At 43.7% G+C, this 15,990-nt stretch overlaps 1 protein-coding gene and 2 long non-coding RNA genes across 6 annotated transcripts in view; all 3 read left to right on the top strand.

The window, feature by feature from the left end:
* Positions 1-795: 795 nt before the first annotated feature.
* On the top strand, positions 796-3,248 carry LOC135564288 (uncharacterized). Of its 3 annotated transcripts, XR_010460857.1 has the most exons (8): positions 798-1,540; positions 1,628-1,805; positions 1,896-1,957; positions 2,040-2,126; positions 2,212-2,253; positions 2,322-2,496; positions 2,576-2,611; positions 2,711-3,248. It is a non-coding gene; the product is annotated as an uncharacterized LOC135564288 (long non-coding RNA). The 3 variants fall into 3 exon arrangements; XR_010460858.1 differs by having other exon boundaries at positions 796-1,540; positions 1,906-1,957; positions 2,212-2,496; XR_010460856.1 differs by having other exon boundaries at positions 796-1,540; positions 2,212-2,496.
* Positions 3,249-3,823: 575 nt separating this feature from the next.
* Positions 3,824-5,231, top strand: LOC135564383 (uncharacterized). Of its 2 annotated transcripts, XR_010460974.1 has the most exons (4): positions 3,824-3,995; positions 4,065-4,180; positions 4,277-4,378; positions 4,462-5,231. It is a non-coding gene; the product is annotated as an uncharacterized LOC135564383 (long non-coding RNA). The 2 variants fall into 2 exon arrangements; XR_010460975.1 differs by lacking the exon at positions 4,065-4,180 and having other exon boundaries at positions 3,830-3,995.
* A 2,213-nt stretch (positions 5,232-7,444) lies between these two features.
* The window catches only part of LOC115107676 (monocarboxylate transporter 10-like), a 75,981-nt gene continuing 67,435 nt past the window's right edge, over positions 7,445-15,990 (top strand). The window contains exon 1 of the mRNA XM_029631186.2: positions 7,445-8,075. Coding sequence (XP_029487046.1) covers positions 7,724-8,075 — 352 coding nt within the window. The 5' untranslated portion in view covers positions 7,445-7,723. The remainder of the gene's footprint in view (positions 8,076-15,990) is intronic.

Below are 15,990 nucleotides of genomic sequence, written 5' to 3'. Positions count from 1 at the left end.
TGCAGATTGTCTAGCTATTTAGCAGTCTTATGGCTTGAGCATATATTCTGTTCAGGAGCCTGTTGGTGTCAGACTTGATTCTCTGGTACCGCTTGACATGCGGAAGCAGAGAGAAGAGTCTATGGCTTGTGTGGCTGGAGTCTACCTTCCTTACACACCACCTGATAGCGGGTCCTGGATGGCAGGAAGCTCGGCCTCAGTCATGTAGCGCCATGCGATCAATGGCGGTGCTGTTGCCATACCAAGCATTGATGCAGCCAGTCGAGATGCTCTCAATGGTGCAGCTGTAGAACTTTTTTTAAATGTAATTATTTTACCCCGTTTTTCTCTCCAATTTCGTGGTATCCAATTGTTTAGTAGCTACTATCTTGTCTCATCGCTACAACTCCTCTACGGGCTCGGGAGAGACGAAGGTTGAAAGTCATGCATCCTCCGATACACAACCCAAGAAGCCGCACTGCTTCTTAACACAGCGCGCATCCAACCCGGAAGCCAGCCGCACCAATGTGTCGGAGGAAGCACCCTGCACCTGGCAAGCTCCTTTGCACCCCATTATTTTTATTTCTACTTTGCACATTATTCTATTGCAAAACTACCATTCCAGTGTTTTATTTGCTATATTGTATTTACTTTGCCACCGTGGCCTTTTTTGCCTTTACCTCCCTTCTCACCTCATTTGCTCACATTGTATATAGACTTGTTATACTGTATTATTTACTGTATGTTTGTTTTACTCCATGTGTAACTCTGTGTCGTTGTATCTGTCGAACTGCTTTGCTTTATCTTGGCCAGGGGCCTGTTGCACAAAAGTAGAATTAAGACATCCGGGATAAATGACTCAGCTGAGCTCAATGAAGCCAAAACATGTGCGTCCAGGCTTAATTGGTTGCACAAAGACCAAGCCAGGATGAGCAGACACGGATTCATTAAGCCAGGTGAAACCAATCCTGGATAGGTGCGCGCTCACGGCTCACTCAAATAGACCCCGCCACAGATCACAGATTAACTGATGTACCATGGCAACTAGAGCCGCGTACTTTTCCCCGTCGGAAGCACAAATCCTCATGGAGGCATACGAGGAGGTAAAAGATATAATTAAGAAGAAAGGCAACACCGCCACAGTGATAAAGCAAAGAGAAAAAGCGTGGCAAAGTATTGCAGACCGCCTGAATGCGTAAGTAGTGCACAATTACACACTCACCGCTCCGCTGAAACATCACAATTACAATTCAAATATTTAATTCACATCTCCAAAAATGCAGTTGTACTGTAATTATGAAACGGTTAAATGTTTAATTGAAATGCACTGCAGATATGAGTGAAATTGTGTAAAGTAACTCCATCACACTGTATAAAACTATGATACATTTTTTGATATTTTTACTGAAAACAAGACAAAAATACCAAGTAATTTTTTGCAGTGTGACTCCATTAAATGTGTGTGTGTGTGTGTGTGTGTGTGTGTGTAGATTAAACATGAACGGGCCAAAACGGACATGGCAGCAGGTCAAAATCAAATACAAGAACATTCTGCAGAATGGTATGGTCCCTGACTAATATTTAACAAAGCACAAGCATATATTGTACCCAGAAGGTGCCTGCTCACACATTGTCTGTACTGTTTTAGCAGTGAAAAAGAATACCCACAGACAAGGCACGGGTGGTGGGTCACCAAAGGCTGACCTTACCCCAGCAGAGGACATGGCCTTGGAGCTAAATAAAGGCAGGCCCGTCTTAGAGGGGATCCCTGGGGGGGAAAGAGACGAGCATAGGTTCCTCCCAAGATGCCACCCGCTTCATTCAAGGTATGTCCTTCCATCTCTACATGGGATACAACCACATTCATATTGAATCAATTTGGACTGTCTGACTTTGGTTTACCTATTGCCTTGCAGTGCCTGGCAGCACTGTGTTCCTGTTAGAGCCACCAGCACAAGCACCAGACGATGCTGATCCAGTGAGTACTCCATCAAAGGCATACTGTAGGCCTGGCATGTCTTGTCTACTAGCTTCAATATGAATCCGATTAAATGTGATAGGGTGAAGGCCCCAGTGCAGCAGCAACAGCACATGATGGAGACGATGATGAGGAGGAGACCATCTCTCTGGATTCCAGAAGGCATGAGGTATCATGTTAAGACTGAAAGTACTATTTACTCTACAATGGTGAGGAGTCCTCATCAAAATCAAAAAATCTAATTTCTTTTACAGGACCCAGATGCTATACAGTGGGAAAACCAGCCTGGCAACATAGTGCGTATTAATAAAAGGACACCACATCCTGCCAAATTCCAGCTGCGCTAATTGTATTGTGTTCACAGAGCTCACAAGCTATCAGAAAGTTGTATGGCAACCACCTCCGGCGCCAAATAGAACTGGCAGACATAGACATTCAGTACAAGAAGAAAAAGATGGAAAATCTTGCACTGGAGTCCGAAATAAAAAAAGAGGACAATTAGGAAACTGGACCTTGAAATAAAAAAACTTGAGAGGGAGGTGAGATATGCCTTCAATGTACACTGTATGCTAACTGTAACACAAATGTATTAATCATTATTTTTCTTTCCTCCCCCAGCTCCAAGAAGATGACACAGCTCAAAATAAAAATGAGGTATATTCTCGTAAAGTCAAGTGAGCCATGACATATGAGCTCTTATTGTGAGCACACAGGACGGTGGCATCTTTCTAAGGTTTTTTTTTATTTTCCCAGCAATCAGTACAACCAAGTCATCGTTATAAGGCATCGCCCTCTTTTGCCCACCCCCCCAGCACCAGGTGTGGCCACTAGCCTATATGAAGGCCCAAAATTGTGTGTTCCTTTCTGCTCTGACAATGGCATGCCCATTCGTGCGAGATGTGGTGGATGAAGAAGCACTTGTGCTGAGGAGAGCCTTCAGGCGAGAAAGGGTCTTCAGGGACCGGTTGGACCCACTGGCCTTCCCTGATGACCATCTATATGAAAGATACAGGTTTTCTGCAGATGGCATCAGGTATCTATGCAGACTACTGGGTCCCAGGATTAAGCACCGCACTGCACGGAGCCATGCACTGAGTGTGGAGCAAATGGTTTGTGTGGCCTTGCGCTTTTTTGCTAGTGGAGCCTTCCTGTACTCAGTGGGGGATGCATTTACATTTACATTTACATTTAAGTCATTTAGCAGACGCTCTTATCCAGAGCGACTTACAAATTGGTGCTTTCACCTTATGACATCCAGTGGAACAGACACTTTACAATAGTGCATCTAGGTCTTTTAAGGGGTGGGGGTGGGGGTGAGAAGGATTACTTTATCCTATCCTAGGTATTCCTTAAAGAGGTGGGGTTTCAGGTGTCTCCGGAAGGTGGTGATTGACTCCGCTGTCCTGGCGTCGTGAGGGAGTTTGTTCCACCATTGGGGGGCCAGAGCAGCGAACAGTTTTGACTGGGCTGAGCGGGAACTGTACTTCCTCAGTGGTAGGGAGGCGAGCAGGCCAGAGGTGGATGAACGCAGTGCCCTTGTTTGGGTGTAGGGCCTGATCAGAGCCTGGAGGTACTGAGGTGCCGTTCCCCTCACAGCTCCGTAGGCAAGCACCATGGTCTTGTAGCGGATGCGAGCTTCAACTGGAAGCCAGTGGAGAGAGCGGAGGAGCGGGGTGACGTGAGAGAACTTGGGAAGGTTGAACACCAGACGGGCTGCGGCGTTCTGGATGAGTTGTAGGGGTTTAATGGCACAGGCAGGGAGCCCAGCCAACAGCGAGTTGCAGTAATCCAGACGGGAGATGACAAGTGCCTGGATTAGGACCTGCGCCGCTTCCTGTGTGAGGCAGGGTCGTACTCTGCGGATGTTGTAGAGCATGAACCTACAGGAACTGGGATGCAGAACAGCTGAACAAGGCCACAATTTGCCGCACAATAAGGAGTGTGTGTCTGGCTATCAAAGCATTAGCAGATGTCTTCATCTCCTTCCCTGGCCACAGAAGACTCTGTGACATCAAAGAGGAGTTCTATAGGATTGCAGGTAAGAGGATCTACAAATTACAGGACAACTGTTAACACATAGTAGGATACTCATTACTTTGTGTGACAGGTTTCCCCAATGTCATTGGTGCAGTGGACTGCACACACATAAGGATAAAAGCCCCCTCAGGTGCCCATGAGGCCGATTTTGTGAATAGGAAATCCTTTCACAGCATTAATGTTCAGGTGAACATAACTTTTTGATATTGTCCATTGACGAACACTCTGCATTGCCAGTGATGTGCATTGATTGGTGTAATATTCCTCATCTTATGATTTCAGATGGTCTGCAATGCTGACTGTGTGATCAGCAATGTTGTGGCAAAATGGCCTGGCTCAGTCCATGACTCCAGAATCTTTCGGGCCTCTGAAATCTATCACAAGGTAAGCCACACAACCCCTATTTATAACCATCAAGAATATCACTGTGTTTATGAGGTAGTAATGATGAGATTTTGTGTTGACAGGTGAATTCTCTGGTGTGTTGCTGGGAGACAGGGGGTATGGCTGCCAGCCTTTTCTCCTGACACCTTTCACAGACCCCCAGGAAGCACAGCAGGCCTACAACCATGCCCATGCCAGGACCAGGGCCAGAGTTGAAATGACCTTTGGCCTCCTGAAGGCACGCTTTCACTGCCTTCACAAATTAAGGGTCAGCCCTGTTAGGGCATGTGATATTACTGTGGCTTGTGCTGTCCTCCACAATGTGGCCTGCCTGAGGAAGGAAAGGGCCCCCAGAGTGCCACCAGCCATGGACTGGGACAATCCGGCAATCTTCCCTGATGACGACAGTGGTCGGCTGCTGAGGGACCAATATGTGTTGAATTATTTTAGTTAGTATGTGTGCTTTCAATTTTGGTTAAATATGTCCTGCGGTGGCAGAGGAATTTGGGTTTTTTTGGGTTCGTTTTTGACGAATTTGGCCTCTTATGATGTTTGTGCGGTATACTGTGTGTAATACAAGGCTGCAGGGAGGCTACTGCATCCATTCATTTGTCTGTTCAGTTGATGTGTATGGATTTGTCCTGCATTTATTTTAGTGTGCAGACATGCAGGGTGTGTTATATACAGACCTTTGAATGTGTATATCATTTTGTATAATATGCTTGGATTCTGTGCTTTCCATCTTGTAGAGTCACTGTGACTTCAGTTTCGAAAGGAGCTGATGGTTTACCTGCTTTGTTTTGTCCTTATTCAATAAAGGAACATAATGTTACACATTGTGTTTTTATATTCATATGGAATGTGTATTTGTTTATATGACAGAGTACTAGGGCCACACTGAAGAAAAAGGATAAAGTCATAAATTTATGAGGCTGGTTCTTTCTGCAGAAAAGCTACATATTGTTTTGATACTTATGACAATGTGATACTTAATATTCTGGCACATCAGCATGTCTTTGTTTATGAAACCATACTGAAGTACAATTTCACGAAATGCCCCACATCTGTCATTTTAACAACTGGCCTCCTTTAAAACAACTGGTTACAATATTATGACTTGTGTTTTTTTCCCCTCTGTGGCCCTAATATTCTATCATTTTATATATAGCCTTATAGTCTATGGGAAACTGTAAATTATCTAATGATAGCAACATCATCTAAAAATCATTTTTTATCCAAAATCATTGAAATTAATGATCACAAACGTTTAAATAATAACAGTGGGTCTAGTTTATATGTGATAACAATGTATAGTGAGCAGTGAAATAACTATTGGTTTCCATTTGTGGTGACTGCTGACTGACATTAGGGATGAGATTAAATAGATCCTGGAATTTAGCCTGGTCTGGAGCAGGCTAGCTCCACAGAATAAATCTCCATGGTAATTTATACCATAACATATCCTCCTGCCCCCTATCCATCTTTAGTGCAACCGGATTACGGATCAATTGAGCCAGGATCACCAAGATATCCTGGCTTAATCCCTTATCCTAGTTTTGTGCAACAGGCCCCAGGTCGCAATTGTAAATGAGAACTTGTTCTCAACTTGCCTACCTGGTTAAATAAAGGTTAAATAAATAAACCTTGGTTAGCGCGCACTGCGCCTGGACTGCCACGGGAGTCGCGATGAGACAAGGATATCCCTACTGGCCAAACCCTCCCTAATCCGTTACGACAGAGCCTGGGCGCGAACCCATAGTCTCTGGTGGCACAGCTGGCGCTGCAGTACAGCGCCCTTAACCACTGCGACAGATTTTTACCTTGTCAACTCCGCGATTCAATCTTGCAATTTTACAAGTAACTAATCCAACGCTCTAACCACCTGCCTCATTGCACTCCACGAGGAGCCTGCCTGTTACGCGAATGAATAAACATAAGGTTTAAGACAGCCTTCCTATAGGCTGTTTTATCATCCCTGGTGATCAGGCCTACCACTATCGTATCATCAGCAAACCTGAGTCGTGCGTGGCCACGCAGTCGTGGGTGAACGGGGAATACAGGAAAGTACAAAACATGCCCCCGTATAGAGGGTCAGCGTGGCCGAGGTGATGTTGCCTACCCTCACTACCTGGGGTCTAACCATCAGGAGGTCCAGGAAACAGTTGCAGAACGAGTCCTTAGGGTCCAAAGCTCGGTGACGAGCTTGGAAGGGACTATGGTGTTGAATGCTGAGCTATAGTCAATGAACAGTATTCTCACATAGGTATTCCTCTTATCTAGGTGGTAGAGAGTTTAGTGAGAGTAGAGGGAAAACTTCATAAGGGTGGGACAATTAAACCATGTAACTGTGGAGAAGGGACTGTAAGTATTCTACTTTTCACTCTGCTGCCACAAAACCCTTAGGTATATAGACTTACCTTCATATGAACACATCACAATTGTAATCTGGGCTCACCACGTTAGATAAATTGGTATATATCAGTCAGCCTTCAGGTATGAAAAGGTTGCTGGCAGATATGAAATCAGAAGTATTGTTATCAAATCGCTGGATGTTTCTGTGGATAGTCTACTTTGTACACAAGAGGTAGCTGTTTGACATTATTAATTTGAAAACTCTGGGCTCTGGTGTTATACTGAAATCAATAGCAAAAAATGTCAAATTAAGTCTTATTTAAATGAAGTCATATTTAAAAGTTATAGATTTAGTTTTTAACAATGTACAGGCTTATCACGCAGATAATTTAGAAAACGTTGACACCTTCCACGTTGTTCATTATTTTCCATAGAACGCATAGCCCCTAGTTGATTATCCCTTACTCATTACAGCACAAATTATAGACTCCTATGTTTACTCTTTCCTTGCAAGATAAAAATAAATGTGTTCTGGATCTTATCTATCTTGAAAAAAAATGTTCTTCACTTTTTCAAACACTACAGTAATTATTCAATGTTCTTACGTCATACTTGAAAAGTACGGTAAATCCAATCAGCGACAAAAACCCGGCGTAATGTACGCACGTCCCGCCCCTCTGGGGTATCTATTTATACAATATTTCTACACTGGTGTTTGACACGCACTAAAGACAGTGCGGGCTGTTGATAGAACAGATCATTACGGCTATTGCTTCTGAATTGATGCAACTTTTCGATAACAATTCGATGAAAGAAAATGCAAAGTCTTCATATTTGTAGATAGACATTTTGCGCAATACCATCATCTGAATCTCTTCAGTTAAGTTTGACTGCAGCTTGAGAGTACATCATTTAGACTAGTTAGCGGCATAGTCACATTATTGCTGTCATCATATTTGACAGTGTTAAAAATCTGCATTGTCGTGCGAAGAAATGACAGAAGGTACCAACATGACAGACAATGAGTATGAGACAACTAAAGAAACGGTTGATGCGGAACCTGCGGAAGAGACACCAATGGAGACATTTGAAACGCGCCCGAACGAAGTTGAGGAGAATAATGAGAACGGGGGAAGCAACGGAACCATCCAAGAGCAGGTCCCCGTCACTGCGGAGGAGCCTGAGTTCGAGCACCCAGAAGGAGGATGGGGGTGGGTAGTTATGCTGGCTGCCATGTGGTGCAATGGAGCGGTGTTCGGAATCCAGAATGCCTTTGGTATCCTGTTCATGTCCCTTCTGAAAGAATTCGGCTCAGCAGATGATGCGGACCTCAGGTTCAAAACAGGTGAGAAAAGTCCGCATAACGCGAGTAACCTAGCTAAATACTGTATTAGCGAGTCAGCTTGCATCAGCATGCCTCATAAAATATTTGTATTACTTTCTGGCAGCATATCAACTTGTGACATTCATTCTCGTATGCTATCGTTGACTGGGACTAGTGAACGGCATACAAATCACACTAATGCAACAAAGTTTAGAGAATGTCATTAATTTACCATCAAACTAAGTTTCCGATCTAATCACCTTTCCAGCTAGCACAGTCTAGATTGCTAACGTTATCTGGTGTCAGTCAGCGATTCGAGCGTGCACATGGCAGACAGTGCTTGAGGTGGAGGAAATGTCTTTTTTCATGTCGGTTCACAGAAATGTACAAATTACGCAATGCCATAGAGACCTCTGATTATTCACTGTTAAGGGTTCATGTAGCCTACATTGTCTCTATGTAGCCTACATGGAAAAAGTCAGCATTTATGTGGTGTTGACACTAGAAGGCTGCTGGTCTCTGATCCCATGTAGGCCTACTATCTCTTGCAGTTGTGCCCTTGATCAAGGCACTCAACCCCACACAAAGTAGAATAACTGCACTGTTAGGCTACTGTATAAAACGCATGTGGTCAACCCTCCATCTGGAGAGCTACTGGTGGTGCAGGCTTTTGATCCAACCCTGCTTATCAAGGTTCTGTTGTGCAGATGACGTTTACACAAAAAGGGTTCTCTCTTGCTTCATAGATGGAACCTTTTTGATAGGGTAATTGGATCAGAACCCTAGAGGGTCTAATTCACTGAACTGAAATGGTTCCCCACAGAATGGTGCCGTTTATGAATTATGGCTACTACTATTACAGTGCATTTGGAAATGATTCAGACCCCTTGACTTTTTCCACATTTTGTTATGTTAGCCTTATTCTAAAAATGTTTTTTTTTTCTCTCATCAATCTACACACAATACCCCATAATGAAAAGGCAAAAACAGGTTTTTAGACATTTATAAAAAAAAATAAAAAACGATCATATTTACATAAGTATTCAGACCCTTTACTCAGTACTTTGTTGAAGAACATTTGGCAGCTATTACAGCCTCAAGTTTTCGGTATAACACTACAAGCTTGGCAAACCTGTATTTGGGAAGTTTCTCCCATTCTTCTCTGCAGATCCTCTCAAGCTCCATCAGGTTGGATGGAGAGCGTCGCTGTACTGATATTTTCAGGTTGCTCCAGAGATGTTGATCGGGTTCAAGTCCAGGCTCTGGCTGGGCCACTCAAGGACATTCAGAGACATGTCCCGAAGCCACTCCTGTGTTGTCTTGGCTGTGTGCTTAGGGTCGTTGTCCTGTTGGAAGGTGAACCTTTGCCTGAGGTTTTGAGCACTCTGGAGCAGGTTTTTATCAAGGATCTCTCTGTGCTTTGCTCCGTTCATCTTTCCCTCGATCCTGACTAGTCTCCCAGAAAGAGTTCAATCTTGGTTTCATCAGACCAGAGAATCTTGTTTCTCATGGTCTGAGAGTCATTTAGGTGCCTTTTGGCAAACTCCAAGTGGGCTGTCATGTGCCTTTTACTGAGGAGTGGCTTCCGTCTAGCCACTTTACCATAAAGGCCTGATTGGTGGAGTACTGCAGAGATGGTTGAACTTCTGGAAGGTCTCCCATCTCCACAGAGGAACTCTGAAGCTCTGTCAGAGTGACCATCGGGTACTTGGTCACCTCCCTGACCAAGGCCCTTTTCCCGCTATAGGAAAAGGCCAGCTCTAGGAAAAGTCTAGGTTACAAATTTCTTCCATTTAAGAATGATGGAGGCAACTGTGTTCTTGGGGACCTTCAATGCTGCAGAATTTTTTTGGTACCCTTCCCCAGATCTGTGCTTCGACACAATCCTGTCTCGGAGCTCTACAGACAATTCCTTCGACCTCATGGTTGGTTTTTGCTCTAACATGCACTGTCAACTGTGGGACCTTTTGTATAGACCGGTATGTGCCTTTCCAAATCATGTTGCATCAATTGAATTTACCACAGGTGTACTCTAATCAAGTTGTAAAAACATCTCAAGGATGATCAATGGAAATAGGATGCACTGGAGCTCAATTTCTAGTCTCATAGAAATGGGTCTGAATACTTATGTAAATAAGGTATGTTTTATTTTATTTTTGTGTTTTTGCTTTGTCATTAAAGAGTTGTGTTTGATGAGAAACAATATTTAATCCATTTTAGAATAAGGCTGTAACATAACAAAATATGGAAAGGGGTCTGAATAGTTTCCAAATGCACTGTTTGTAGCCTACTATTGGGGAAGGGGTTTATTTTCACTCCCACTGATTCTCTGGCCAGTCTCCATGTGCATTGTGTATTCTTTGGCAGCTGCTCTTGAAAAGAAGCCCATGAAAGATTATCTCAATACATTTGGCTGTTCATAGTTAATGGATATACATTGCACTGCCATTTCATCCTCACAGTATTAGATAAGAAGAACCTCCTTTGTACAACACAGGCATAACATTAAAAGGTTCAAACATTTCTGGAAAATGTGCAGACAGTGAGTGAGCATGCCCAGTGTGTGTTTTTCCTCTCCATGGCTAAAGGTTCACCTCAACCACATGGATAATGATCCCACGTTGTTCAACTGTCTTTAGCCACCTGTTGCTGATGTTATTTGTGTTTGAGAATTGGTTTCTGTTGACGTGTGATTTACATTTGGCCACGGTAATGGGTGAGAAGTGTGAGTAGGCTATTTCCCACTCTTTCATTAGGTTACGTGTTAAGGAGACTCATTTGTGTAGCCTATGACCTTTTCAAACGGAAGGTCCTGCATCAAATATAGGATCAAAGCTGGGAAGATACACTGTGCTTGGCAGTGTAAATCATCGTAGATTTGATTACCAAACAATCAGGAATCACCCATTTCCTAAAATTGACATTGCTGTGATTCTTAGGAAGATTTGCAGATCTAGATGATCCAGATCTAGGTGAATCACTACATTGATAGATGTATCAGATGTTGTTAACTGATAGCTACTAATCACAGCATTGTCACATTGTAATTACAATGTAATTATCACTCGAAGTGATCACACATTGGCCAAGTGATCACTCATTCCTTGATTTTCTTCAGTACAATTTCTTCTTCCTCAGTCTGAAATGAGTAGCCAGGATTGCATCAGTATGCTTCAAGTCCAGCTGTTGCCCTGCCTTCCACTTTCCCCAGTCGTAGTCCCTCTCCAGTTGTCAGAGGTCTCCTCTAGGGATATCCTGAGAGGAACATTATCCAGCTAGGCACACTGCCAGTAGCTAAAGGTTCCAGACAGAGGGGAGTTCATGGAGCCTTTGGCAACCCATATCATGTATATTTTACCTACAGTATACTGACGTATACTCATGTCACTGTTACACTACTAGATGTTATTGCGGGTGTAGTAAAATGCTTGTGTTCGTAGCTCCAACAGTGCAGTTATATCTAACAATTCACAAAAAATAAAAAATCTAAAGTAAAAGAATGGAGTTAAGAGATATATCAATATTAGGACGACCAATGTCGGAGTGGCATTGACTAAAATACAGTAGAATAGAATACAGTATATACATAAGAAATTAGTAAAGCAGTATGTAAACATTATTAAAGTGACAAGTGATTCCATGTCTATGTAAATAGGGAAGCAGCCTCTGGTGCAGGGTTGAGTAACCGGGTGGTAGCCGACTAGTGATGGCTGTTTAACGGTCGTCTGGCCTTGAGATAGAAGCTGTTTTTCAGTCTCTCGATCCCAGCTTTGATGCACCTTTTACTGACCTCACCTTCTGGATGGTAGTGGGTTGAACAGGCAGTGGCTCGGGTGGTTGCTGTCCTTGATGATCTTCCTGTGACATCGGGTGCTGCAGGTGTCCTGGATGGCAGGCAGTGTGCCCCTGGTGATGCGTTGGGCTGACCGCACCAGCCTCCGGAGAGCCCTGCAGTTGCGGGCAGTGCAGTTGCCGTACCAGGCAGTGATACAGCCCAACAAGATGCTCTCAATTGTGCATCTATAAAAGTTTGTGGGTCTTAGGGGCCAAGCCAAATTTCTTTAGCCTCCTGAGGTTGAAAATAATTTGTTGCGCCTTCTTCAACACACACACTGTCTGTGTGGGTGGACTATTTCAGATCGTCAGTGATGTGTACGCCAAGGATCTTGAAGCTTTTCATCTTCTCCACTGCGGTCCCGTCGATGTGGATGGGGGTGTGCTCCTCTGCTGTCCTGAAGTTCACGATCAGGTCCTTCATCTTGTTGACGTTGAGGGAGAGGTTATTTTCCTGGCACCACTTCTCCAGGGCCCCCACCTCCTCCCTGTAGGCTGTCTCCTCATTGTTGGTAATCAGGCCTACAACTGTTGTGTCATCTGCAAACTTGATGGTTTAGTTGGAGGCATGCGTGGCCACGCAGTCATGGGTGAACAGGGAGTACAGGAGGGGGCTGAGCACGCACCCTTGTGGGGCCTCTGTTTTGAGGATCAGCGAAGTGGAGGTGTTTGTTTCCTACCTTCACCACCAGGGGGGCCCATCAGGAAGTCCAGGACCCAGTTGCACAAGGCGGGGTTCAGACCCAGGGCCCCAAGCTTAGTGATGAGCTAGGGGGGCACTATGCTGTTGAAGGCTGTCCTGTAGTCAATGAACAGCATTCTTACATAGGTATTCCTCTTGTCCAGATGGGATAGATCAGTGTGTAGTGCGAAGGTGACTGCATCATCTGTGGATCTATTGGGGTGGAATGCAAATTGAAGTGGGTCTAGGGTGTCCGGTAAGGTGTAGGTGATATGATCCTTAACTAGCCTCTCAAAACACTTTATTATGACAGAATGAATGCTACGGGGCGATAGTCATTTAGTTCAGTTACCTTCACTTTCTTGGGTACAGAAACAATGGTGGACATCTTGAAGCAAGTGGGGACAACAGACTGGGATAGGGAGAGATTGAATAAGTCCGTAAACACTCCAGCCAGCTGGTCTGCGCATGCTCTGAGGACTCTGCTAGGGATGCCATTTGGGCCGGCAGCCTTGCGAGGGTTAACACGTTTAAATGTCTTACTCACATCGGCCACGGAACACGAGAGCCCACAGTCCTTGGGAGTAGGCCACGTCGGTGACACTGTTATCTTCGAAGCGGGCAAAGGTGTTTAGCTTGTCCGGGAGCAAGACGTCGGTGTCCGCGACGTGGCTGGTTTTCCCTTTGTAATCCGTGATTGTCTGTAGACCCTGCCACATGATAATTTCTCTACTATGCATGACATCATGGGCTTGGTATGGCTGCAGAAATAATGGGAAACACAAGGGGTTTCTACAGAGATCCTATAAATCAACTTCTAGGGGGGTTTCTGGATCTGTTTAATTAATTTGGAATATTGGCTAGCTAGATGGATCATGAACCCATTTCCTTTTCTTTTTATAGAATAGCACAGCTACAGATCAGCCCTGTCCCAATGGTGTTGAGATGAACTGGGACCTAAAATTAGCTGTCACTCAAGCAAAGTTGACATTTTAAATTTAGACTGTCAACACCCATCTTAAGCCTATCTGTAAAGCATGATACACCCGCACGCACCCTTGACCCCTTCCTATCCAGTCAGATTCTAAAGGTGTTGGCTCTCCAGTCACCAGTTGGACAGTAACAGCACATTTCCTATTAGATTTAGTTTGTCTCAACAGTTGGACTAATGGTGTTATTCAACATTCATTTATGTCCTTTCCCTCCCAAACATAGATGTAGCCCATTGGCAGAGAGCAAAGGCCTTTCTTCCAGCTACAGCCTCAAGCTCTGAGCTTCCTGCAGTGAGGGAAGTAAAGCAGGTGTAGAGGGGGCTCAAAGGGGGGAGATTATTGTCTTGCACAAATGCTACCTGCCTCTGTTCTGTCAGGAAGTCTTCTATAGTTATGTGTTTAAGTGTCTTTTGGTCGTGCAAGATGCGACAGTGTTGGTACAACACTATACAGACTGCAGAGCCCTCCGCGCTGTAAGCCACAATAAATCGAGTTCCCCTGTGTTTTGGGCGGGAAATGGCTGTGAAGCAAGCTGTAGTTTATTGCATTTTTGTGTCTGTTAAAGAATGTGAAACAATGTTGTGTATGTTTGCTGCTTTTCATTAAATTAATTGTGGCTGTTTTTAGTTATGACCTAAAATACATTTGTTCATATGGGCAGGAAGTTGTATCAGAGCCTACAGTTCATGCCAAAATATTTAGAACTGGTAAAAGACAGTTTAATGTCAATCTTCGTAACATGACTATAGAAATGGAAAGAAGAGGCCTCCCGGGTGGTGCAGTGGTCTAAGGCACTGCATCGCAGTGTACCACCAGAGACACTGGGTTCGAGCCCAAGCTCTGTCGCAGCCAGCCGCGACCGGGAGGTCCATGGGGTGACCCACAATTGGCCTAGCCTCGTCTGGGTTGGGGAGGGTTTGACCGGTAGTGATATCCTTGCCAGGTGCACGGTGTTTCCTCCAACACATTGGTGCAGCCCGCATACGGGTTGGATGCACGCTGTGTTAAGAAGCAGTGCGGCTTAGTTGGGTTGTGTTTCGACCTTCGTCTCTCCGAGCCCGTACGGGAGTTGTAGCGATGAGACAAGATAGTAACTACTAACAATTGGATACCATGAAATTGGGGATACAATTCAAAGAAAAAAAAATGGAAAGAAGTTGATTTTAGAGACAAAGTAACAATATGATTAAAGGACGATCAAAAATGTATGTTTCACCTAAAATAGACTATTAAATCAAAGTCATAGGCCTATATTGTTGTTAGACACTAATGTGTCTCTTCTCACTGATATCAATGAACGATCAAAACTCATAATTGTGCATGTAACTTGATGGTGAGAGCCCAGTAATAGATTTACTGCAGTAAATGAATGAATGAATGAATGTTATTTATAATGAGGGTTACATGGAAAAAATTGGACCTCTGAAATGAAAATGGATGGAAATAGACTCCAACACAAAGCCCTCTTGTTGTTAGTAAAGTCTAATTTAAAAGTGAAGACATTTGAAACAAATGATGCATACTCAAATTTACCTGCTTTCAGCACCGTGAACTATCAATTTCTGATTGATTGTGCCCAGCTGCTGCTTCAAGTTTCAGCACCACAATGGAAGTTAATAATCAAATCTGGCTTATTGGTCAATAAATACATCATGGGCAAGATACATATTGTTTTTAACAAAAATGAATTATAGTACTAGCAAGCTATCAAAGTTGACCTCCGGTTCTCCTTCTCATCTTTGCATTCTCCTTCTCAAACTGAACAGCATAGTCCATGCTGGAGTATTAATTGCTGTGTGTAATGCAGCCTAGTTTTATTTACACAATCCCAGCAGCTTCTTTAGAAATTTAACTTTGTTCTGTGCTTCTCTGAGCATGCAATTCGTAGGCTATGGATCATTTCATTGAGACCACATAATGACGGTTGGCCGTCATTGTCAATAAAAAAAAATTGTTCTTAACTGACTTTCCTAGTTAAATAAAGGTTAAAAAAATATACTTGTTTTTTTTGCCTATAGGTGCGTGCACTTGATATCGTGTACCCAGCGGAGAATCCGAGATGAGGGGCGGCATCTGGCACACTTATTTATATATATATCCTAATAAGAAACAAATTCTTCAACACTGAGAAATATTGAAATTTCATTAACTTCTTGACGCTACCCATCCCGTTAGCGGGATAATTGTCATCAACAACCGCTGAATTGCAGAGCGCCACATTCAAATAATATTACTAAAAATATTTATATTCATGAAATCACAAGTGCAATATAGCAAAATATATATATTTTTAAAAGCCTGAAACTATGTCTACAGACTGACACCTTGAGGAAGCGATAGGAAAGGGAATCTGGTTGATATACCTTTAATGGAGTGAAGGCAGGTTATGGAACATGGAGCTTTCAAAATAGAAGCCACTTCCTGGTTT

The sequence above is a fragment of the Oncorhynchus nerka genome, linkage group LG24, assembly GCF_034236695.1.
Source record: "Oncorhynchus nerka isolate Pitt River linkage group LG24, Oner_Uvic_2.0, whole genome shotgun sequence".
Lineage (NCBI taxonomy): Eukaryota > Metazoa > Chordata > Actinopteri > Salmoniformes > Salmonidae > Oncorhynchus > Oncorhynchus nerka.
This window is presented reverse-complemented; position numbering and strand designations above follow the sequence as displayed.